The sequence below is a fragment of the Microcebus murinus genome, chromosome 18 (genome assembly GCF_040939455.1).
Source record: "Microcebus murinus isolate Inina chromosome 18, M.murinus_Inina_mat1.0, whole genome shotgun sequence".
Classification (NCBI taxonomy): domain Eukaryota; kingdom Metazoa; phylum Chordata; class Mammalia; order Primates; family Cheirogaleidae; genus Microcebus; species Microcebus murinus.
The window spans coordinates 30,416,560-30,441,820 of record NC_134121.1 but is presented as its reverse complement, the minus strand read 5'-3'; the positions used below and the strand labels follow the sequence as shown (position 1 = coordinate 30,441,820).

Sequence of the window (25,261 nt, the reverse complement as noted above, 5' to 3'; positions counted from 1 at the left end):
GGTTGCAGTGAGTTATGATGACACCACTGCACTCTAGTCGGGGTGACAGAGTGAGACACTGTCTCCAAAAACAAACAAACAAAAACATAGATTTGCTGGCAAAATTGAGGCTCTATATTTAGTGAAGGTAGCTATTACTTTATATGACAAAAGTGCCATTTAAAATTTAAGTCTTTAAATTTTTAAATTTCTCCCCCAAGTAGAGGATTCTATACTGAATAGTAGTCATGAGAATCATTTGGTTGAGATGAGACCTAAGGTGGCACTACTTATTAGACTCTGTGCCAGTAGCTTCCTTTTTATTCATCACTTAGTTATAAACTAAGTTATCAAAACTATAAAGTGGAATCATGAATTAAAATGTTGATGGACATGAAATGTTTTGAGTTTAGTTATTAACTGGCTAATATTTTTTGGTAGGTTGAATAACTGGAAGAATTAGGACAAAGTAACAAGTGAACCCCCATTGAAATTAGCATCATAAATGTAGAGTATGTTTAATATTTTCCAGGTTATATAAACAAGTGTTCTTTTTATTGATACAGAAACCAAGTCAGTGTGTTCATGATATCATTGCCCTTTTATTAGGTGGAAAAATAATTTTCAGATAATTTAATAGAATGCATGGCAGTTAGATCTTTTATTCTTTGTGGAGTCACTTCGAAACCAATATTTTAACATTTAGAGATATACCGAAGTGATTATTACTTAATATTCTGGGGTGAAATAGGGTTTGTGAATACAGAGTTTAAACTGTAACATTTTTTCCTTGGCTCTGAATAGGTATAGTGCCATTACTTTTTGTTTCCTTTATTTCTTATTTAGAAGAGGAAGATGGAGTGTGGGAGAATGGACTTTCCTATGAATGCCGTACTCTGCTTTTCAAAGCAGTTCATAATCTGTTGGAACGGTGTTTAATGAACCGGAACTTTGTACGTATTGGCAAGTGGTTTGTAAAGCCTTATGAAAAAGATGAAAAACCTATAAATAAAAGGTAAGCTATTTTATTTAAATTCTTGATATTTCTTTAGGTTTGTTAATTCTTATGGCTTTATAGAGAATGTGGAATAAAACAAGCTAAATATCAGTACAGACATATTTAGGAGGTTAACTTTGGCAAAGTAATGTAAGTATTCAGCTTTCTTTGACCACTTTTTACTCTCTTTTACACATTCTAAGAATTTTCTTGCAGCTGGGTGCAGTGGCTTGCACCTATAATGCTGGCTATTGCGGAAGTGGAGGCAGGAGGATCACTTGAGCCCAGGAGTTTGAGACCAAGCCTGAGCAACATAGGGAGATATGACCTCTACAAAACGTAGATAATTTAGCTGGGTGTGGTGGCACATGCCTGTAGTCTCAGCTATTCAGGAGTCTGAAGCAGGAGGATTGCTTGAGCCCAGTAGTTTGAGGTAGCAATAAACTATAATGATACTACTGTACTCTAGCTTGGGCAGCAGAGTGAGAGAGCCTGTCTCAAAACAAACCAAAAAAGACCTTCTTTTTTCTTGCAGTGGGAATAGGCTATGTTTTAAGACAGTGTCCTAAATTTTGATTTGGGGGTGATAGAGAACATGTGGGATGAAAGCAGAGGCTTCTGCATGGAAGTATCCTTTTTTTAGTACAAGTGGAAATATATGCAAAGTATTCTGATGTTAAAATTAAGTGGTATTAGCACCTATTAAAATGGTGAACTGTGGTTATGTTTTGAATTGAGGTAACCCTTCTCATTCCCAGTCTCTCAGTTTGCTTTAATCAAAGTAATTTAAATTTGTGTTTTTCTATATAAGACTCTTGGATAGTTTATAATTTTTTAAACATTGAATTAAGCAAATATATGACACCAATTAGCAGGTGGAGACACAGGAGACTTAAGGTAGATACCTTCTTTTCCTATGCCGAGCATGGTGGCACATGCCTGTAGTCCCAGCTGCTTGTGAGACTGAGCCAGGAGGATCGCTTGAGCCCAAGAGTTCGAGGTTGCAGTGGGCTATGATGACACCACTGCATTGTAGCCAGGATGACAGAGCGAGACCTGTCTCAAAAAAAAAAAGTAGAAATGGATAATATTGGGTAGGCAGTTAGCAATATCTGCCATATACATTTATATGGTTTTAAGAAGTCAAGCAGATTACCCAAGATTTTAAATGAAAAGCTGCAATGCTAAGCCTGAACTAATAGATTTGCTCCTCAGAGGCAACCCCCTTTTAATTCTTTTAACTTTTTCTTCTAATTTACCTGTTTTAAAATTTTGAAGCAATTAATATGCTTATTCTTGAGGTTTTTAGTTATTTCAGTTATTCAGGAGTAATCTGTGGGCTTCCTTTTTTCTTCTTTTTTGATCATGACAGCCTAACATTGAAATTCTGCCTTTCTATTGAGGGTTTAGCTATCTTGCTTCTCCCTGCAACAAACACTTGGACATTGATGACACTGGTTTTTTTTTTGGTTTTGTTTTTGTTGTTGTTTTGAGATGGAGTCTTGTTATGTTGCCCAAGCTGGTCTTCAGCTGCTAGGCTTAAGCCATCCTCTTGCCTCAGCCTCCTGAGTAGGTGGGACTATAGGCACGCACCACTGTGTCCAGTTGACATTGGCACTCTTGCACACACTCTGCTCCTTTCCCTTCTCCCTTTCCTTATTTTGCCAATATATGAGTTTTGATAAAACTATTTATTTATACTATGATGATTTTGTAAATATTATTTGTAACTGAACCATATAGTGTATTGGGAATACATCCCATTTTTGTACATCTTTTTGTTTTCCCAGGTGTTAATGGTTATCTCTTTTTCACTTAATTATCTAGGTCAGAGGTTGTCCAGCTACCACTCTACAGGGCAAATAGTTTGCCACCTGTTTTTGTAAATAAAGTTTTATTTTAACACAGTCATGCTCATTCTTTGATGGATTGATTTACGGCTGCTTTCACACTAAAGCAGAGTTACATGATTGTGACAGAGACACATGGCTTGCAAAGCCAAAAATACTTAGCCTGAGATATTTACTATCTTGCTCTTTATAGAAAAAGTTTGCTAACTCCCGATCTATATACCTATTGGTAATTTATCCCTAGACTATCTACCAGAAGTATAAATCTCCCCTCCCTCTCTTCAAGGACTGAGTGTAATATATTAGTTTCTTTTTTCCCCTCTTGTTAATTAATATCCCTGTTGGAACCCTTCATTAGTCTTTTCCAATTTAGACTAGTTGTTCTCTAGTCCTGTTTCACAGTATACATATTGGGAATTCCCTTTGCTTTTCTTTTTTTCTTTTTTTTTTTTTTTGAGACAGAGTCTCACTTTGTTGCCCAGGCTAGAGTGAGTGCTGTGGTGTCAGCCTAGCTCACAGCAACCTCAAACTCCTGGGCTCAAGCAATCCCTACTGCCTCAGCCTCCCGAGTAGCTGGGACTGCAGGCATGTGCCACCATGCCCGGCTAATGTTTTTTCTATATATATTAGTTGGCCAATTAATTTCTTTCTATTTATAGTAGAGACGAGGTCTCGCTCTTGCTCAGGCTGGTTTTGAATGCCTGACCTCGAGCAATCTGCCCGCCTCGGCTTCCCAGAGTGCTAGGATTACAGGCGTAAACCACCGTGCCAGGCCTCCCTTTGCTTTTCTATCCATGTTGGATCAGATCTCATTTCTCCTTATGTTGGTTTTATTTACTATTTTGGTGGTGCCCATCTACCTGAAAGTACATGTACATAGTTTCCTGAAAGTACATGGGACATGGGAAGTAATACTTTTGACATTGAATGTCTGAATTACCTTCTTTTCTACCCTTATAGTTGATCAATAGTTTTGACCGGGTATAGAATCTAGGATTAGCAATCATTTTGTCTTAGGCCTCTGGGCACTAAAATGCTGACTGGAAGTTCTGTGTATGTGAACAGCTTATGAAGTTATGGACTTTACTAGGGTGCAAAGTTGGGGACCTGGCCATTTTTATTGAGTGGCTGTCATCCAGCTTTCACCAGCTCTATGTCCCACTGCTCTGGTCCCCCATACCCCACTCAGGTTAGTCAGTTTTCCCAGAGGGATCTTTCAGTTTCTCAACTAGAGGGTATAAATAAGCTTGAGTGCCAGTATTTAGGGAGCCTACTGGGGAAGGGAGGTTGGGGGAGTCACTTACATAGTGTTTAGATTTTTACTTAATCTTTCATTTAAACACATCTCCTCAGTTATATCGAAGTGTTCTGTGTCCCTCTGTTTCAACCAATTCAAAGAGTGAACCTGTAGGTTTTTTATGGATCTTGAAGAAAGTGAAGAGACTGTAAGATTGTAAAATGAATCCAAAAGTCTAACTTTTATATTTAAACTTCCTTCTGTTTTCAATTATACATACATATATATGCTTTCAGAGATAATATCAGTATCTTCAACTTCTGAGCCTTTCTGGGATTCTGTGGTTTGACTCGGCTTGCATCTTGGCTCCTTCCTCTTTGCCTTTGCCTTTATCTAAGTCCCTTATGGTTTTTCCCTTTGCTTGAAAGCTCTTCAGATTTTATGGCTATTCCTTTCCTTTTTTTTTAAATTTTTATTCCTTTCCTTTGTTTCCTCTACCTTTCCCCTTCCTTTCCTGTTTTTTCTTCAGGGTCTCACTCAGTTGCCTGGGCTACAGTGCAGTGGTGTCATCATAGCTCATTGCAACTTCAGACTCCTGGGCTCAAGCTGTCCTTTTGCTTCAGCCTCCTGAGTAGCTGGGACTATAAGCTTGTGCCGCCATGCCTGGCTAATTTTTCAATTTTTTTTGTAGAGACAGGTTGGTCTCCAACTCCTGGCCTCAAGCTGTCCTCCTGCCTTGGCTTTCCAAAGGTGCTAGGATTACAGGCATGAGCCACCACACCTGGCCTGTCTCTTTTCTTTTACTGTCACTTTACCATTCTCTTCATTTTCCTCCTGCCTTTTACTATCTATATATGGAGGGGTTTTCATGAGAAAGTAGAGATAAATGAATATGTTCAATAAGCTATGCAGGGTACTGGAGGTATTTTTCTTTTTCTTTATGAAAATCTCTTTTCATAGGCTGTTAATAATCAAAGATACAACTTTTAATTGGAGATTTCCATGAATCCAACAGATTTTACTTGTCATTTAACCATGTAATTGAGCACTAGTATTTTTCCATGGGCTGACCCATTTAGGAGGGGAGCTAAATTCAGATTGTGTTTTATTGGCAAAGTGTTACCAGAAATAGTGTATACTCTTTTGAGATACTCTTGAAGCATAGTTGTGATACAAAAACTGACTTTATCCAGGAGAGGTAAATGCTCGTCCTCAAATCTCTTTTTTTGTAGGCACTTCCTTACTCTCCTCTCTCCCTTTAGAAAAGCAAGTAGGAAACAATCAAGCAGCTAAGTCTTTTAGTTATGACTTGGGACTTCCTTTCTGTTGAATTCAGTGGAATGATATAGGGAAGGTAGATAAAAATTGATTATAAATTAATGTATTTCTAGATCATTATGAAGCAGATGCATCATATATACTATTTTTGTTTACTGACAAATTCACCTTTGGTTAAACTGGTATAAACATTTTGAAAAAGAATAACAGCTCAAGAGTTGTCAAGGAAGAAAATTTTTGCTGCAGAACTGGTTTGACCTGAACAGGGACAACCTATAATATTCCTTGTCTTAACATGTAGTTAATTATCTGTTTAACCCTAACAGTCTTTAGGGACGGAAAGAGTGGAAGTGGAACCAAATTCTAGTGATACAGCCTGGTTACCTGTTAAGAACCCTTCAACTATAAGGATAATTGCTCACTAAAACAAACCAGTCTTCAGATAATCGGTTAAAAGAATGACCAGTGTTTTGTCTTGAATAGTTTAGGTATTTCCTACATTGCAGGGGACTGGTCAGATGACAGTCATTGAGTTTTCTAGTGATAACACAGACAGGTAAATGGGCTATAATAAGTGCCAGTGACTTACTGTAGGTTTTACTCTCTTAGTGAAAGACTTTCCAAACTTGTGATGTTTGAGAGTGCATCTGAGTAAGATTGTCTTAAATAAGAACTCTTAAGTTTGTGTTTGGTTAAATTTTTTGTCACATTGAATCTATTATCACCATTTAGCTGAGTGGCCAGTTAAGTTTATTTATGTAGCAAGAGTTTTAAATTCTTCTATGGTAGAAGGATACTAGTAAGGAATTCTTTTTTTAGATAGCTAGTTCAATATCCTTACAGGATGTATTGACAACTGTTTGCTAAGTGACAGATAAGATTGTATAGGAGGGAAATATGTTAATAGGGAGCGTGTTTCATTTTAATATACTTTAATCTTACCTTATTTTCTTAACTACAGATAGAGCCATATAATTAATTTCTGTAGAAAAAAGACATTGCTGAATTGATAAATCTTTTTGATATCTTTGCTCTATGTGAGATAGTTATCCATCCCAATTTTTTTATATATACACACGTATATACACATATATATTTTGAGACCTGTCTTGCTCTATGGCCCAGGCTCATAGTTCATTGCAACCTCAAATTCCTGGACTCAAGTGATCCTCCTGTCTCAGATTCCCAAAGTGCTAGGATTATAAGTGTGAGCCACTGTACCTGGCCTTCTACCCCAGTATTATTTTGTAATTTATATTTTTGAGACAGCGTCTCACTGTGTTGCTTGGGCTAGAGTGCAGTGGTGTCATTGTAGCTTACTGCAACCTCAAATTCCTGGGCTGAAGGGATCCTCCTGCCGCAGCCTCCCAAGTAACTGAGATTACAGGCACACGCCCAACTAAATTTTTTTGTATTTTTCTTAGAGATGAGGTCCCACTGTGGTGCTCAGGCTGGTCTTGAATTCCTGGCCTCAAGCAATCCTCCTGCCTCAGCCTCTTGAGCAGCTGGTAGTACAGCCACTGGCCACCAAGCCCAGCTTTTTTTTTTTTTTTTTTAATTCATTTTTTAGAGATGAGGTCTTGCTGTGTTACCCAGGCTGGTCTCAAAGTTTTGGCCTTAAGTGATTGCTATTATGTTTTTTAAGTATTCATTTCCTCTCTTCCTGTCTTACAGTATAGCACTGTCCAGTGAAAATATAATGTAAGCCACATGTGTAATTTAAAGTTTTCTAAGGCTGAGTGTTGTAGCTGGTGCCTATAATTGTAGCACTTAGGGAGGTTGAGAAGTGAGGATTGCTTGAGCCCAGGAGACAAGCCTGGGCAACGTGGTGAGACCCAGTCTTTACAGAAAATTCAAAAATTTGCCAGACATGGTGGTGAGTGCCTGTAGTCCTAGCTACTCAGGAAGCTGAGGTAGAAGGATCACTTGAGCCCATGGGTTTGAGGATACAGTGAGCGATCATGCCACTGTATTCTAGCCTGGCAGTGACAGAGTGAGACCTTCTCTCTCTCTCTCTCTCTCTCTCTCTCTATATATATATATATATATATATATATATATACACACACACACACATATATAAAAATACATAAATACGTATATGTGTATATTGGCTGTTGTATTAATAACACAGTTGTAGGGCTGTAAGCCCAACTGAATTTGGTAGTGCTTATTGATAAACAATTCTTCTATGTGGTGATCGGTGAACCCTCTTAGAATTTTATGCTAAATTGTCAGTGTGCTCTAGAATCTCAAAAGCAGGGAAAGCCCCATACCTTACATCAGATCAGGGTACCCACTATCTGCTAAGTTGGGCATAGTTTCTTCAGCAGCTTTGATGTATCTTTATATTTTTTCCCATTATAGCCTATCTATGCTGTTTTTTTCTTAATGTCTGTCATCAAGATTACTGCTTATCATTTCTGAAACTTAAGTGATAATATAATAGTACTTATGGCCCATGGCATTTCTCTGTGGTGCTTGAGTCATTAGGATTTGCATGGTCAGTCTACCATATTATCAGGCTTTCCAAGAACATTTCTGAGAAAAATTAAGTACTGAGGTCTTTTTTTTTTTTTCTCCCCATTGAGATTTTTTTAAAACCATAATTTCTTACTATGTTTCTTACTGTAGACTCATATAAATCTGTCCAAGGTCACACCAGCTACCAAGTGTTTGAGCTGGATTATAGGGCATGAAAAATATGAGACAGATTGTGGACCCTGTAGACCAGTATATCTCTTGCACCTATGTCTTTTTAAAATGATAAGAAATACTAAAAACAGAATACTGAAAAACAACAGTAAAAAGGAACACTTTCAGAGCACATGAGGTTGTAAACCAGAATAATAATGTTGTTGATTTCTAAGTATTCTTTACTCAATAATGTAAGTAATGTGTTCACTGAGTGAGCACAAATATATATAGAATTCACAGGTAAGATGTAATCTCCTGGATTTTAATATAGTTCTTTTGTTCATGGAGATATGTTAAGATACCCAATATTAACAATGTAAAATTTAAGAATTAAAAAAATTTACTTTGAAGACTGCAGACATATAGATTAATGCAGTGGTTCCCAAACTTGGCTGCAGGTGGCAATTACCTAGAGAGCTTGAAAGAAGCTCTCTAGGTAAGAAGAAGTTAAGATATGCTTATATCTTAACCTGGGGCTGTGACCTGGGCTTTGGGATTTTTTTTTTGACACAGAGTCTTGCTCTGTTGCCTGTGCTAGAGTGCCGTAGCGTCAGCCTAGCTCACAGCAACCTCAAACTCCGGGGCTCAAGTGATCCTCCTCCCTCAGCCTCCAGAGTAGCTGGGACTACAGGCGTGTGCCACCACACCTGACTAATTTTTTTCTATTTTTAGTTGCCTGGGTAATTTTTTTGATTTTTAGTAGAGACTTGCTCTTGCTCAGGCTGATCTCAAGTTCCTGACCTCAAGCAGTTCTTCGGACTTGGTCTCCCAGATTGCTAGGATTACGGGCATGAGCCACCGCACCTGGCCTGGAAGTTTTAAAAGATAAAAGAAGTTTGAAAACTATTGAATTTGTGAAATAAAAATAATCTAGGGGCCGGGCGCTGTGGCTCACGCCTGTAATCCTAGCTCTTGGGAGGCCGAGGCGGGCGGATTGCTCAAGGTCAGGAGTTCAAAACCAGCCTGAGCAAGAGCGAGACCCCGTCTCTACTATAAATAGAAAGAAATTAATTGGCCAACTGATATATATATAAAAAAAAAATTTAGCCGGGCATGGTGGCGCATGCCTGTAGTCCCAGCTACTCGGGAGGCTGAGGCAGAAGGATCACTGGACCCCAGGAGTTTGAGGTTGCTGTGAGCTAGGCTGACGCCACGGCACTCACTCTAGCCTGGACAACAAAGTGAGACTCTGTCTCAAAAAAAAAAAAATAAATAAATAAAAAAAAAATAATCTAGGAATTAAGATGAGTAGGGTTTCTTTTATTGTTGTAAAATATATATAACATAAAATTTACAAATTTTCAGTGTATTGTTCAGTGGAATTAAGTACATTCATATTGTTTGCATCCATCACCACTGTGTATCTGCAGAGCTTTTTCATCATCCCAAACTGAAAATCTACTCATGAAACAATAATTCCTCATTTTTCTCTTCCCAGGTCCCTTGTAACCACCATTCTACTTCCTTCCTCTATGAATTTGCCATATAAGTGGAATCATACAATATTTGTCCTTTTGTGTCTGGCTTATTTCACTTAGTATAATGTCTTCAGGGTTCATTCATGTTGTAGCATGTGACAGGATTTGGCTTCTTTTTAAGGCTAAGTAATACTCCATTATATGATATACCATGTTTTGTTTATTCATTCATCAATGGACATGTGGGTTGTTTCCACCTTTTGGCTATTGTGAAAATGCTGCCATAAACATTGGAGTACAAATCTCTCTTCAGATCTATGCTCTCAGTTCTTTTGGGTGTATACCCACTAGTGGAATTGTTGTATTATATGGTAATTCTAAGTTTAAATTTTTGAAGACTTTCCATACTGTTTTCCAGTGGCTGCACTGTTTTCCATTCCCAACATCAATGCAGTAGAATTCCAATTTCTCCATATCCTCACCAACACTTGTTTCCTGTTTTTTAAGAAATAATGGCCATTTTTGTGGGTGTGAAATGGTATCGTATTATGTTCTTGATTTACATTTCCCTAATAATTAGTGATATTGAGCGTCTTATGTGTTTATTCACTGTTTGTATATCAATTTTGGGAAAATGTTCAGGTTCTTTGCCCATGTTTTAATTGGTTGTTAGGATGACTAGGATTTTAAGTCAACATTACTTTTAACTAGTTTTATGATTTTATGAGAAGCCATTTGACCTCTTTGTGCTTCAAATTTCCCACTAGCAAAATGGGATATCATTTTTCTGTAGCTTTCTAATACAAATGCTAAAAATAAATTAGATATGACACCACCTAATGTAGTGTACGTATTGAAGTGTTGCTATTAGAACAACTTACTTTAATTTTAAGCATGTCTTTTCTGTCTTAGAAATAAATAATTTAATTTGAATATTTAATTGAGGAACATTTCTTTCTGCAACAGAAAATTGTTCAGGTTTCATTTGTAAAATTCTGCCCCATACCTTTTGTTTTGGATATTACACTATGAACTCCTAGAAAGCATTGGTATTCTCCTGGAAAGCATTGGCAATTCTTTTTTTTTTTTTTTTAATATCATTGTATTTATTTCCCTACAAATAATTTTTCTACAGCTTCAACATTTTCTCCTCAAAATTAAAGGACAAAAAGAGTCCCAAAGTTTAGAACTGGATCACTTGGCCTTTTCTTTTCTTATCTCCTCCCAGTTCAAAATGCTTGCTTCTCTTAATGGCCAGCATCCTCTTGGATCTGCAGTTAGGCTCAACACATTCCAGCCTTAGCACAATCTTCTTTGTGGTTTTAGCCTTCTTCCGGAAAATTGGCTTTGTTTGCCCACCGTAGCCACTCTGCTTCCGATCATAGCGCCTCTTTCCCTGGGCATACAGGGAATCCTTGCCCTTCTTATACTGGGTCACTTTGTGAGGTTGATGCTTGCCACACTTCTTACAGGAAGTTCTTTGAGTTTTAGGTACATTGACCATGTTTACTGTAGAGCCGTCTGTCTATTCAATGAAATCGGGAAAGTTGGCGTCCGCAACCCTTGCCTCCCGCCGCTCGCGCCGGCATTGGCAATTCTTAATAATACCTTGGGCTATCATTGTAGTTACATGTATTTGTTTTAACTCTACTTTTTTAAGTGATAATTACAAAAATTGTTTAAGATGATGTTATTAATGATAACATTTCTCCTTGAAAGAAAAGCCATTCTGAATTTAGTATGCCCATATTTCTTAACATTCTCTTTGTATTATAATATTCTCTGACTTGGGAGGCTGAGGTTGGAGGATCACTTGAGCAGAAGAGTTTGAGGTTTTATAACACTACAATTGTGTGCCTGGGAACAGCAACTGCGTTGCAGCCTGGGTAACATAGTGAGGCCCTGTCTTTTTTTTTTTTTTTTTTTTTTTTTTTTAGGCAGAGTGTCACTCTCTTGCCTGGGCTAGAGTGCCCTGGTGTCAGCTAGTTCACAGTAACCTCAAACTGCTGGGCTCAAGCGATCCTCCTGCTTCAGCCTCCAGGGTAGCTGGGACTACAGGACTACACGCTATTTTTTTTTTTCTATCTTTAGTTGTTTGGTTAATTTCTTTCTATTTATAGTAGAGACGGGGGTCTCACTCTTGCTCAGGTTGGTCTCGAACTCCTGAGCTCAAGCAGTCCTCTCGCCTTGACCTCCCAGAGTGCTAAGATTACAGGTGTGAGCCACCACGCCTGGCCTTTCTTTCTTTTTTTTTTGGTAAAAGAATTTCAGCAGTTTTATGCCATATTTAAAATAGTTTTTCTCCAGTATCATGTACAAACTGTTTATTTTAAATCATTTTCTATTACAATAAGATCAGACTACTGTATATTGGGATAATATGCTAGCAGTATAGAAGGTGATGTTTTTTTCTTTGCTCATAGATCACTGGGGTTGAGTTGTTGGGAAATATGGCAGTGTAGATAAATAGTGGGAGCTGAGAGCGTTAGTCACTTGGTGTTTTGTATTTTATTTTATTTTTTTGACAGACGGGGTCTTGTTCTGTCACCCAGTCTGAAGTGCAGTGGCCTCATCATAGCTCACTGGAACCTCAAACTCCTGGGCTCAAGCAATCCTCCTGCCTTAGCTTCCCAAGTAGCTGGGACTACATGTGCACACCACCATACCCAGCTATTTTTTTTTTTTTTCCCCATAGAGACAGACTCTTGGCTATGTTGCCTATGTGCTAGTCTCAAACTCCTGGACTCAAGTGATCCTCCTGCCTTGGCCTTTCTAAGTGCTGGGATTATAGGCATGAGCCACTGTGCCCGATAGTCACTTGGTTTTGCACTTTGGAATATTGGGTTTTTACAAAGACCTCTTGGAGACAAATTTTCTTTTGTGGTTTAAAAGTTAAAAGTGCTCACTGGAAAGGCTGTTGGGGAAATTGAAAAATAGCCTTTATGATTCTTGAACATACCAGGTTAAATTCTTCCTAAATAATATTTAAGAGAAGTTGAGTTAATATACTGTTTAACATTTCCCATATTATAATAATCTTCAGGAAAAGAGATCTTTATCACATTATTTTTTTTGTCATGAGAAAACTTTATTTTGAATATCTTTTTATTCTCTTTTTTATTCTTAAATGAAGTAGAGTTGAAAGCTATATTTTTAAGAACTATACTGCACTGATACATAGAGTAGTAGATATGAGGATATGAAATTCAGGTCTCCGTTTTGTATTTTAAAGATAAAGAACATGAGACTGTCTTAGGTTATTGCTTTTATTTACAAATATTCTTGGAAGTATTTGCAATTCAGATTTTAAAATTTGCTATTCAGTTACTAAGTAAGCAGATAGCTTTCATAATCACTTCTATAGCATACTTACTTGATCCCTAAAGTTAATCAAATTAAAATTTCTCTACATAATGGTTAGTCTTGCTTGAGTCTCTTCCTTCTTTTCTCCCCCCACCTTTCTTTCCTTTCCTTTTTCCTTTCCTTTCCTTTCCTTTCCTTTCCTTTCCTTTCCTTTCCTTTCCTTTCCTTTCCTTTCCTGTCCTGTCCTGTCCTGTCCTGTCCTGTCCTGTCCTGTCCTGTCCTGTCCTGTCCTGTCCTGTCTTTCTCTGTTGCCTAGGGTATAGTGCAGTGGCTATTCACAGGCATGATCATAGCATGGTACAACCTCAAACTCCTGGCCTAAATGATCTTCCTGTCTCAGGCTCCTGAGTAGCTCTTTGATAATAAATGTGTTCCTTTACATGTATTTTAGTTAGTAATTCCCCTTGAAACTCTTTTTAAAAATTTGTACCTTCTATCAAGACAAAAGTAAGTCTTTTATAGTTGCCTAAAAAACTTGTAAGGAACATTTGAGGAACATTTCTTCATAGGAAGAGGAACATATTATGAGGAACATAATATTGAAAAACAGTCATTCTAGCTCATTGAATATTGATTTTATTTATTCTTTAAGTGTTTAGCATTTTGTCTTGGTTTTAGACTCTCATATCCTTTATTATAGTTAAGAGTGAAAAATACTTTGAAAATTGGTTTCTGCCTGTTGAATGTCAATACATATTATATGATTGAGCATGATTGAATGCTCATTTTATATGAATTATTTTATATGAATTATATGAATTGAATGCTCATATTATATGAATGAGCATGATTGGCATATAGTTCTCAGAAATTAAATATTAGTGGTTTGCTAAAATAAAAATACTGTTTAGAGATTGTTACATATCTATATGCTCTATAACTCAGCCTTAACAATTATATAGGCTGTGTGTGGAGGCTCACACCTGTAATCCTAGCACTTTTGGAGGCTGAGGCGGGAGGATTTCTTAAGGCCAGGAATTTGAGACCAGCTTAAGCAAGAACAACATGCCGTCTCTACAAAAAATAGAAAAATTAGCCTGGCATGGTGGTGTGTACCTGTAGTCATAGCTAGACTGGGGCAGGAGAATTGCTTGAACCCAGGAGTATGAGGTTTCATTGAGCTGTGATGATGCCACTGTACTCTAGCCCAAGCAACAGAGTGTGGGACCATGTCTCAAAAAAAAAAAAATAAAAATAAAAAAAATTCAAGTATCTAGATCACCTTGTTAAGACATTTTGATAGCATCCTGTACTTGAGTTTTTGTTATAGCACTTATCATAGTGGTAATCAATTGTGTGCCTGGCACAGTGCCATGGGCTTAACTTAAAAATATTTGTTGAATAAAAGAATAACACTTGGCTTTTACTTGGTGGCTTAGTATATAGTACATACAGATCTGAATATAATGCTAAGTTTAATGCAGAGTTCTTTCATTTGTGTGTGTGTGTGGTTTTTTTGATTTGTGTTTTGAACATTTGGAGTTAGGTTTCTGTTTGGTAGATTTTTTGTGTGTTTTGCAGTACAAAGTACCTTACCATTGCTGGAAAATACTGCTGGATAGCAATAGTACAGTTGAGCTTCTTTAAATGAGCAATAGCAATGGTCTGTTTCTCTGTGGACAGTTTTCAAAGTTGTTATTAGTTAATAGTTTCTTTACTCATCTTGATTATTTTAGATTTATACCCTTTTTACCAAAAGCAAATATGTATACGTCTTCATAATTCTTCAACCCATAGCTATTCTAATAAAATTAACATTTTATTCAGAGGAGCAACAAGCTTAATTTAATTTTTCTCTTGGCTGTTAAAAACTATTGGTTAAATTCAGTGTGGTATCTTGGTTTGGATCCTGGCATAGAAAAAGAGCACTAGTGGAAAATCCAATTAAAATTGGAGTTTAGCTAATAGTAATCTATCAACATTAATTATATGTCTGACAAATATAGCAGGTTCTAAGATGTTTGTAAATGTTAGGGAAACTAGCCAGGTGCAGTGGCTCATGCTTGTAATCCCAGCTATTCGGGAACTCAGGATGGGAGGATTGCTTCAGGGCAGTAGTTCAAGACTAGCCTAGGCAACATATCTAGACCCTGTCTAAAAAAAATAAAAACCAACAACTAAAAAAACACTAGAGGGAACTGGGTGAAAGGATATGAGAATTCTGTATGCTGTCTTTGCAACATTTCTGTAAATTTAAAATAGTTAAAAAGTTTATTAAATAAAAACTATTGGAGTGAGGAAAGATATATAGTAATCACTGGTAAATGTATAGAATCTATAATTTTTTAACAATTAAAAAATTTTAATATAACTTTTTAATATAAATATAATATAATTTTAATATAAATTTTAATATAAGCAGAACAGAATGGTATTATGAATTTAAAAAACATTTAAGGATTCCTGCTTAAATACAGTCCCATTCCCAGAAGTAACCAGGTGGTTTTGTTTTTTAATTTTTTTGTTCTTCTGGTTGTTACTAACATAATTCCAGCGATACTTATACTACCTCTGGGCCTTGATTTATCAACTTTGAATAATGTCTACTATTTCCTTATCATGAAAGATAAGATTTATTTTATTAGTTACATTATTTTTAGTTTTTCTGTTATTTTAATTTTAAAATTTTATTTCTATTTAAAAAAAATTTTAGGCTAGTCAAGTACAGTAGTGAAAAGAGATGAAAGAGTAGAGCAAAGACTTTGAACTGATATTGAAAAATCAGTTGAGATTCTGCATTACCTCTGGACCAGTCTCTGTCAGTTACTTATATAACTTGAATAATATACTTAAATTCCGTTTTCTTATTCTGTCAACTTGAGACATTATCTATTTTTTTTTTCCAGAGATAGAGTCTCACTCTGTTGCCTGGGCTAGAGTGCCGTGCTGTTAGCATAGTTCACAGCAACCTCAAACTTCTATGCTCAGGCCTATGCTCCTGCCTCATTCTCCCGATTAGATGGGACTACAGGCATGCGCCACCATGCCTGGCTAATTTTTTCTCTATATATTTTTGGTTGGCCAACTAATTTCTTTCTATTTTTAGTAGAGACAGCATCTCACTCTTACTCAGGCTGGTTTCGAACTCCTGACCTTGAGTGATCCACCCACCTCGGCCTCCCTGAGTGCTAGGATTACAGGCGTGAGCCACCATGCCCACCGGAGACATTATCTGTTGACTCCATAATATATATAAAATGAAGAAATTCTCAGCTGTGTGTTGCTGTTCACCTCTTTTCTACCATCTATTTTCCCATGTCTGTTAGCTCTAGCATTACTTTTATTATAACTTAATTTAAATTCATTATGCCTTGCCTTGTCCAGAAAAAATATAAGAGGGCTTGTACGTATATTCATCAGGTTTTGAGTTGATTAATGGTCATAATTTAAAGAACTGATTCTTCAGGATGAATTTTTAAGACAAATGTGTGGAAAAGGAATAAAAGTGGATTCTTCTCAGTGTACAATCTCATTCCCTTTTCAACTACTTGATGTTTCTAAGTTGTATCTTCAGGATATATCTGCTGTCTTTGGAAACTTTCATTTTGTAACCTGTGTACCTAGCTATACCTAAATTTCATAAGATGTACTGTTTTGCATGTTTCCTTGATTCTAGGATGCCTTCAACTGTAAGATTCATCTTTGCTTTAAAATAACTTCATTGGTTGGCAGGGGACTACATTAAGTGATTGTGATTAGATACAGCCCAATTACAGAAGTAATAAAATGAAAAAATATATTTATATTTTCTTATAGAAAGGGAAGATATGCAAAAATAAAAATTCAGTCACCTTCAATTCTGTTGCCCACCTAGACTTTTTTAACCACAGAAAACTTTTTTCCTCTTAAAAAAACATTAGGGGCCAGATAGGGTGGCATGTGCCTATAGTTAGTTCCAGCTACTTGGGAGGCTGAGGTAAGATGATCCCTTGAGCCCAGGAGTTAGAGGCCAGCCTGGGCAACATAGTGAGACTGTATCTCTTTTTTTTTTTTTTTTTTTTTTTATTGGGATGGGGTCTCACTCTGTCACTCTGGATAGGAATGCAGTGGCATTAGCATAGCTCACTGCAGCTTCAAACTCCTGGGCTCAAGTGATCCTCCTGCCTCAGCCTCTAGGGTAGCTGGGACTACAAGCGTGTGCCATGATGCCCAGCTAATTGTTTTATTTTTAGTAAAGAAAGGGTCTCGCTCTTACTGAGGCTGGTCTCAAACTCCTAAGCTCACGCTATCCTCTTGCCTTAGTCTCTCAGTGCTGGGATTATAGGCATGAGCCATAGTGCTTGACGAAAGAAACCCATCTCTTAAAAAAGGAAAACAGTGGAGACCATGCTATTTTGGTAGCCTATCCTTTTCCATTAAACCTACTCTTCCACCTTAACTTATATTCGTGGCTTTGTAATTATTATATGTGTGGGTGTACTTAACTTGTTTAACTGGTTCCTATATTTGCAGCCTTTTCTATTATAATATAAACAATTCTATGAAGGACATTTATTATAGCTAAATCTTTTCTTATATTCATGATTTTTTCCTTTAGATGATGAGGTAGAATTTCTAGGCTAAGCAGTATGCATTTTTGTGGTATAACTTCTTAATAAAGAAAAGCAGCTTAACTTATTTTTTGGCCTTTGATCATCACTAAAATATAACTTTTTCTTCTTTATTAGTGAACACTTGTCCTGCTCTTTCACCTTTTTCCTGCATGGAGACAGCAATGTTTGTACCAGTGTGGAAATTAACCAACATCAACCTGTATATCTTCTCAGTGAAGAGCATATCACCCTTGCTCAACAGTCTAATAGCCCATTTCAAGGTAGAATATTTTATTGTCTTAGGTATTCAATCTTTTATTATTGTTTCAAGAAGATCATTATTGAAGTTGGTAAGTTTACATTTTGGGATTGTCAGGATTTCGTTCTTCAGCTTAATGATTTTGATACAATATACTTTTTTCTTCCCCATTGGAGTATTAAGTCAACAAAATAAGTTTTTTTTTAATACAAGTGTTATTTAAAAATCCTTAAACATGAATGGTAACATAATTTAAAGTATTCTCTTACATAGCATGTTGTGGTTATGTGTTGATGTTTTCAACATCATCTTGTGTATAGGTCATATAAGCCAGATTTAACATAGGTGCACAGGGACTTTTGATACTATTTATACCATGAAAATGGCTGAATTCTAGAGCATGTATTTAATAAGATTCCTGGTTTGTTTTTAAGGACTGGCATTGTGTTCTTAATTTTATTTAAACCTCGTGATTGCTTTTTAAAATTTATGTAGCAGTACATTGTAAGTATTTAGATTTATATATTCCATTGTTTTTTCCTCAAATTGCTTTTCCTTAGTGGGAGTCAAGTAAGTTGAAGGATATGTACGTAAATATCCCCAGTTATCTATTTGAGAGTTTAGGGTAGACAAGGTTTTAACGGTTTTTATAATTAACTCACTGTGGTACTTTATCTTCACAAAAATGAAGTATAATAAATTGATTTTTCTCTGGAATGATCATTATGAGTTTTTTTCTTTTTTAGAATTTCATAATTACTTGCCACACTATTCAATGTAATTTTATTTGATATAACAGCCCTTAGTTGCTTAATTGATGTCTGCTTTGGGTTTCTAGTTATCTTAAGCCCATTTGGACTAAATGGCACTCTCACAGGACAGGCATTCAAGATGTCTGATTCAGCTACAAAAAAATTGATCGGTGAATGGAAACAGTTCTATCCTATCTCATGTTGCTTGAAGGAGATGTCTGAAGAAAAACAGGAAGATATGGATTGGGAAGATGATTCTTTAGCTGCAGTAGAAGTTCTTGTTGGTATGGATTCTAAGTATTAATCCTAAGGGGAAAATACATGACTACATATATTACTTAGATTTTCTTGAGTAAGAAACAACTCTAATACCTCAGTGGTTTTCAACACCAAACATTTCTTTCTTTCTTTTTTCTTTTACTCTTTTTTTTTTTTTTAGATAGAATCTCACTCGGTTGCCTGGATGTCAGCCTAGCTCACAGCAACCTCAAACTCCTGGGCTCAAACAATCCTTCTGCCTCAGCCGCATGTGCCATCATGCCTGGCCAATTTTTTCTATATATTTTTAGTTGGTCAATTAATTCTTTCTATTTTTAGTAGAGATGGGGTCTCGCTCTTGCTCAGGCCCCAAACATTTATTTCTTATTTCCTGCTCACATTATGTAAGGGCTACAGCTTGGCTGTGGTTTGGCTCCATATATCTTCTCATTCTGTAACTTAGGTTAAATGAGTACGTAGTAATGTATGTGGGACATGCTATTCTTATGAGAATAGAAGAAAATAGAGTCTGAGCCTAAACATGTAAGTGTATTTAAAGCTTATGTTGAGATACGGTGTATGTTATATCTGCTCATATTGCATTAGACAAAACTAGTTACCATGGCCAAGCCAAAGTCACAGAAATATATTCTGTCTAGAAGGAAGCATGCTAAGGGTCTAATGGGAATAAGTGTGAATGAATTAATATTTGGAGGCTGGAAAGTTGACAACCTGTGTTATGCAGTGTTTTAATATTTGGTAAAACTGTCACCTCTACTAACTTAAAAGGCAGAAAAGACTGTTCTTGATATGATCTACCTAGGTCAGCCTTTTTCAGATTGGGTATATTCTATATGTCTTCTCATTTAGGGACCCAAGTTAACAAAGTAACTCATATCTGGCACATGCTAATCTCATAGCAGAGGACAGAAGTGAGAGAGGCTGTCCTGACCCTGCAAGCACATTTATAGGTCCTGTTAGGATGTGGCATATATCACATGCACTTACATTCTGGAGTAAGTCACATAGCCAAGACATACACTTCACCTTAGAGAAACATGGGAGGCATTGAAAATGTATAATTCAGCAGATAATTAGAAATTATATACTGTGTTTAATGGAATCTGATGGTAATGTGAATATATGAAGATTGCCTCATTTTTTTAAAAAAAAGATTACCAGTGTTTAATTTCAATAAATATATCATTATCGAGCAATTATGACAAAAAACAGAAATAAAATGTATTTATTAGACCTTGAAATAGAAACATATATATTATAGAATAAAATAGAAAATGGTCCATAATTCTAGTGCCCAGATTACCTTCGTTAAATTTGTAAAATAAAATTTAAAAAATAATATACATTATAATTGGTCAAATGTGTAAATAAAGATTAAAAAAAAATACATTCATAGAAAATCTAAAAATGAAAAGAGAAAGCTACTTCTAAGTCTCTCTCACCAAAGGTAAATACTTCTATCAGCTTATTGTGGTTTCTTTAAAAAAAAACCTCACGACAGAAGGACATATATTTATGAAAATATATTTTTTGTTTACACAAATGTTATATCTACTTTTCCATTATAGTACTTTTGAAAAAGTGAAGCTAATTCCACTATGGTTACAATAGTAATTGATTTTCCTCTCCATTGTTTTTTTTAGCTGGTGTCAGAATGATCTACCCAGCATGCTTTGTTCTAGTCCCTCAGTCAGACATTCCTACTCCTAGCTCTGTGGGATCCTCTCACTGTTCAACTTCTTGCTTGGGTGTCCACCAAGTGCCTGCTTCCACAAGAGATCCTGCTATGTCTTCGGTTACTCTTACACCACCTACATCTCCTGAGGAAGTCCAAACAGGTATTGTCCTAATTTGTTTCCTCAGCTTTGGCAATAAATCTGTTATTTTGAGTACAGGCAGACACTTGAAAAATAATTTATTTTAAAGTAGTTTTAAACTTCTTGAAAAGTTGCAAGTATAGTTCAAAGGATTCCCTCATCCAGATTTCCAGACTGTTAATGTGTGCTCTGTCACCTGCTCTGTATGTGTATATTCATTATCATTGATCTTTTTCTGAATCATTTGAAAACAAACTGCAGACATGATGCCCCGTTACTCCTGCATACTCAGTGTATTTCCCGAAACTAAGGATACTATCCTGTACTACCATTATTTGATTCTCCAGGTCAGGAAATCTGCACTGATACACTACCATCCAGTTTGCATCCCTTGTTTTAGATTTTTTGCTTTCACTATTTAAAATAACGTACTTTTAGAGGGATGTGGTAGCTTATGGCTGTAATCCCAGCTACTCTGAAGGCTGAGGTGGGAAGATCACTTGAGGCCAGGAGTTTGAGACCAGCCTAGGCAGCATAGTGAGAGCCCATGTTTAAAAAGAAAAACAAAATTTTAAATTTAGCCAAGTGTAGTGTCTCCTGCCTATAGCTCCAGCTACTTGGGAGGCTGAAGTGTGAGGATCCCTTGAGCCCAGCAGCTCAAGGCTTCAGGGAGCTATGATCATGCTACTGCATTCTAGCCTGAGTAACAGAGTAGGGCCCCATCTCTTAAATAGATAAAGTAATATGCTTTTTGCCTCAAAATATAAATAGCCTTATCAGGTAGCTGGAGCAAGTTGTATCACAAATCAAAAAGACTTTTTTTCAAGACATAGTCTCACTCTGTCACCCCGGCTAGAGTACAGTGGTGTCATAGTTCACTGAAACCTCCACTTCTTGGGCTCAAGTGATTCTCATGCCTCAGCTTCCCGAGTAACTGGGACTACAGGCACGTACCATGATGCCCAGTTAATGTTTCTGTTTTTAGTAGAGATGGGGTCTCACTTTTGTTCAGGCTGGTCTTCAATTGATCAAGTAGTCCTCCCACCTCAGCCTCCCAGAGTGCTAAGATTACAGGTGTCAGCCACCACACCTTGCTGACCCAAATCTTTAAATCTTCCTTTAAACATACCTTTATTCTCCTACAGCCTATTCTTTTTTGTTTTTAGTTGATCCTCAGGCTGCCCAGAAGTGGGTCAAATTTTCTTCAGTATCTGATGGTTTCAACTCTGATAATACTAGCCACCATGGAGGGAAAATACCCAGAAAATTAGCAAATCATGTAGTGGATAGAGTTTGGCAAGAATGCAATATGAACAGAGCACAGAACAAGTACGTATTTTCATTTTCAAGTTCAAAAATTGCATGTTGGTAGAGGATATTTAACATACAGTCATTTGTATAACTTTAATTCAAAAATTGATTTTAAAAATTAATTATAATGCTAAGTTCATGTTTAATAAAAATGTTTATGAATTCTAAAGAATCTTGTAATTTTGAATTTTAGGAGGAAGTATTCCGCTTCATCAGGTGGTCTGTGTGAAGAAGAGATAGCTGATAAAGTGGCATCCTGGGATTTTGTTGAAGCCACGCAGAGAACAAATTGCAGTTGTTTGAGGTAGATTTTTTTCTCAATTGATTGCCTGTGTGTGATGGTTTTTTATGTTACTGAATACTTATGCCCCGCTTTATTTGAGGTAGCTTACATGAACACGATATGTTAGAATTTTTTAAAAAAGAAAACCAAGAAAAAAAATTAGGTCATTTGAAGCTGATTATAGAAGTACATACAAACACATGCCGTAAGTTCTTTCACTGTTACCAGAGGTGAACTCAAAAGCTTTGTTTCCTAACTGCCAAATAAAAGAGAATTTTATATTGGATTATGGTATGTATAGCATCTATAAGGTAAAGGGCACATAAGTCTCTTGAGAAAAGCATTCTTTGATGTCACTGCTTGAGAAATTTCTCCCAACAGTCCTTATAAAAGAGATGATATACTAGACAAAAAATTCTGTAAATTTTTTTTTTTAATATAGTAAATACAGTGTTGGGTTTTGTGGAGTAATTTCTTACAACATTCTTTGGAGAGCTATAGGTGAAATGCTGAAATAAGATTTATAAAATATGATTCTACAAGGGCCCAAAGCTCTGATGTCAAAATATAAGCTTTCAAATGGACTATATTGGTTGAAAGATTGGTAGAAGAATGGATGAACTTGGAATTCTACAGATAGTTTATTTATTTTCTTTATTGGGGCCTTTTGTTGAGATTTGGTTATCAGAAGCTTTAAGATTATATTGTCTAGGCCGGTTGCGGTGGCTCACGCCTGTAATCCTAGCTCTCTGGGAAGCCGAGGCGGGCGGATCGCTCAAGGTCAGGAGTTCGAAACCAGCCTGAGCAAGAACGAGACCTCGTCTCTACTATAAATAGAAAGAAATTAATTGGCCAACTAACATATATAGAAAAAATTAGCTGGGCATGGTGGCACGTGCCTATAGTCCCAGCTACTCGGGAGGCTGAGGCAGGAGGATTGCTTGAGCCCAGGAGTTTGAGGTTGCTGTGAGTTAGGCTGACACCATGGCACTCACTCTAGCCTGGGCAACAAAGTGAGACTCTGTCTCAAAAAAAAAAAAAAGATTATATTGTCTAGAGTTTATTATTTTATTCTGCAGATTAAAGGTAGATCATATGCTTTTGCAGTCAAGTAAACAGTAATGGCCCCTTGACATCCCTATCTAGGACTTGTGATCGAATAGATGGTCACCCTTCTTTCCCATGGAAGTGAGCCAAAGGAATGGAGTACCTGCAGGTTAGGGCCAAAGTTTTTCTTACATTAGCTCTATTTTGTTCAGATACAATGACAGACTCTCAAGTGTTCTGGTATGTTTTTACATAGAGTTCGAGACCAGCCTGTGCAACATTGAGAGACCCTGTCTCTATAAAGAGAAAGAAAAATTATCTGAGCATGGTAGCATGTAGAGCATGCCTATAGTCCCAGCTTTAGGAAGCTGAGGCCAGGAGGATTGCTTGAGCTCAGGAGTTTGAGGCTGCAGTAAGCTATGATCACACCACTGCATTCCAGCCTGGGTGACAGTGAGACCTCATCTCTTAAAAATAAATAAATAAATTCTTGATCTTTAAGCTGAACTTTTATTTATTTATTTTTGAGAGAGAGTCTCACTCTGTTGCCCGAGCTAGAGTACCACGGTGTCAGCCTAGCTCATAGCAACCTTGAACTCCTGGGCTCCAGTGATCCTCCTGCCTCAGCCTCCCGAGTAGCTGGAACTGTAGGCATGGGCCCCCGTTCCTGTAATTTTTTCTGTATATATTTTTAGTTGTCCGTCCAATTTCTTTCTATTTTTAGTATAGACAGGGTCTCGCTTTTGCTCAGGCTGGTCTCGAACCCCTGAGCTCAAACAATCCACCTGCCTTGGCCTCCCAGAGTGCTAGGATTACAGGCGTGAGCCACCACGCCTGGCCTGAACTTTAAGAAATTGTTTTCTTTCATATTTTGAGAAGTTTCTCCCAGGCATATAGAAATTTGGTTAGCTAAAATTTTGTATAATCTATACATGCAACTTGCTTTGGTCAATTTGCCCCTCTACTAAAGAAACAGTGTTTCTAATCATTTACTTTTTAAAATAGTTACTATTGTAATTTTGTGCTTCAAGTTATCTCCCCACCCCAAATTTGGTTTCTTATTTAATTTTTAAACAAAGGTAAGACAGACTTTTAGTCACTACATATGAGTGTCATCTTCTGCCAGGGAATAGAGAAGGTAGGGCACACATGTATAAATGATTATGCTAGTTATGCTCCAGTTTGCTCTCAAATCTGGTCCTGCTTTTTCCTCTGTTCCGTATTGCAGGAATTTAAATGTCCTAGGCTTCCATGCTTTTTGAATTTTGCCAATAGGAGGCAGTAACAGAAGATTGGAGAGTGAAAGGAGGGAAGATGCCAGGGTATTCCCCCCTGGCGCCGCCCCCCCCCCCATTTTTCTTTTTCCCTACCACACCCACCCCTTTGTGGAGCCAGCTCCAGCTTCCCTGTGTCCCCTTCCTCCATGATACCAGATACTACTGAGTAACTCCTGCCATGGTTCTAGCACCATTCTGAGCTTCTGGGATATAGTGAGACTATTTCATCTTACTGTCCTTTTAGTCCTAGAAGTCCTAGAAGCTGCCTGTTGTTGCTAGTCTCTGGGTTACCTCACTTTCCTCTGTTTTGTGTAACTGAATCTATATAGTAAATTTCTTCTTTGTGAAAAATAGGCCTGGACCCTGAATGATAATATAGGCTTCTCTTAAATTTTTTTTTTTTTTTTTTTGAGACAGGGTCTCCCTCTTGCAAGTGCAGTGGCTTCAAAGCTTACTGCAGCCTCAAACTCCTGGGCTCAAATGATCCTCCTGCCTCAACCTCCTGAGTAGCTTGGACTGCAGGCATGGGCTACCATCCCCAGATAGTTTTTCTGTTTTTTGTAGAGACAGGAGCCTTGCTGTTGCTCAGGCTGGTCTTGAACTGACCTCGAGCAATCTTCCTACCTTGGCCTCCCAAAGTGCTATGATTACAGGCGTGAGCCACCATGCCTACTCTTTAAAATTCTGGAAAAACAAAACAAATTTGGAAAAACAAAAATTATACAAGCTATTTACATTAATATATTTCATTTTGAAAAGTTCAAATTCTACAAATAAAGCCAAAGTTTCCTTTGACTTGATCTCTTCCTAAATCCTACTCCCTCTTCCTAGAAGTGGCTGCTTGCCAGTTAGATATTATCCATTTTTCTTTGTAATTTTGTGTTT

General features: G+C 37.0%; 2 protein-coding genes across 2 annotated transcripts in view; one reads left to right on the top strand and one right to left on the bottom strand.

Moving 5' to 3' along the window:
• MED13 (mediator complex subunit 13) overlaps positions 1–25,261 on the top strand; it is a 104,478-nt gene that overhangs the window by 10,766 nt on the left and 68,451 nt on the right. The window contains exons 3-8 of the mRNA XM_012772393.2: positions 826–994; positions 17,487–17,632; positions 18,449–18,646; positions 20,285–20,479; positions 21,625–21,787; positions 21,963–22,073. Of these exons, the coding sequence (XP_012627847.1) occupies positions 826–994; positions 17,487–17,632; positions 18,449–18,646; positions 20,285–20,479; positions 21,625–21,787; positions 21,963–22,073 (982 nt within the window). The remainder of the gene's footprint in view (positions 1–825; positions 995–17,486; positions 17,633–18,448; positions 18,647–20,284; positions 20,480–21,624; positions 21,788–21,962; positions 22,074–25,261) is intronic.
• LOC105875527 (large ribosomal subunit protein eL42-like) lies at positions 10,540–11,033 on the bottom strand. Its single transcript, XM_012772641.3, has one exon. It carries the CDS (start codon positions 10,958–10,960, stop codon positions 10,640–10,642), a length of 321 nt encoding a protein of 106 aa, XP_012628095.2. The 5' UTR covers positions 10,961–11,033; the 3' UTR covers positions 10,540–10,639.

Bases quoted from the DNA above. Each gene is read 5' to 3' on its own strand.
- LOC105875527 (XM_012772641.3), bottom strand. From the start codon at position 10,960: ATGGTCAATGTACCTAAAACTCAAAGAACTTCCTGTAAGAAGTGTGGC.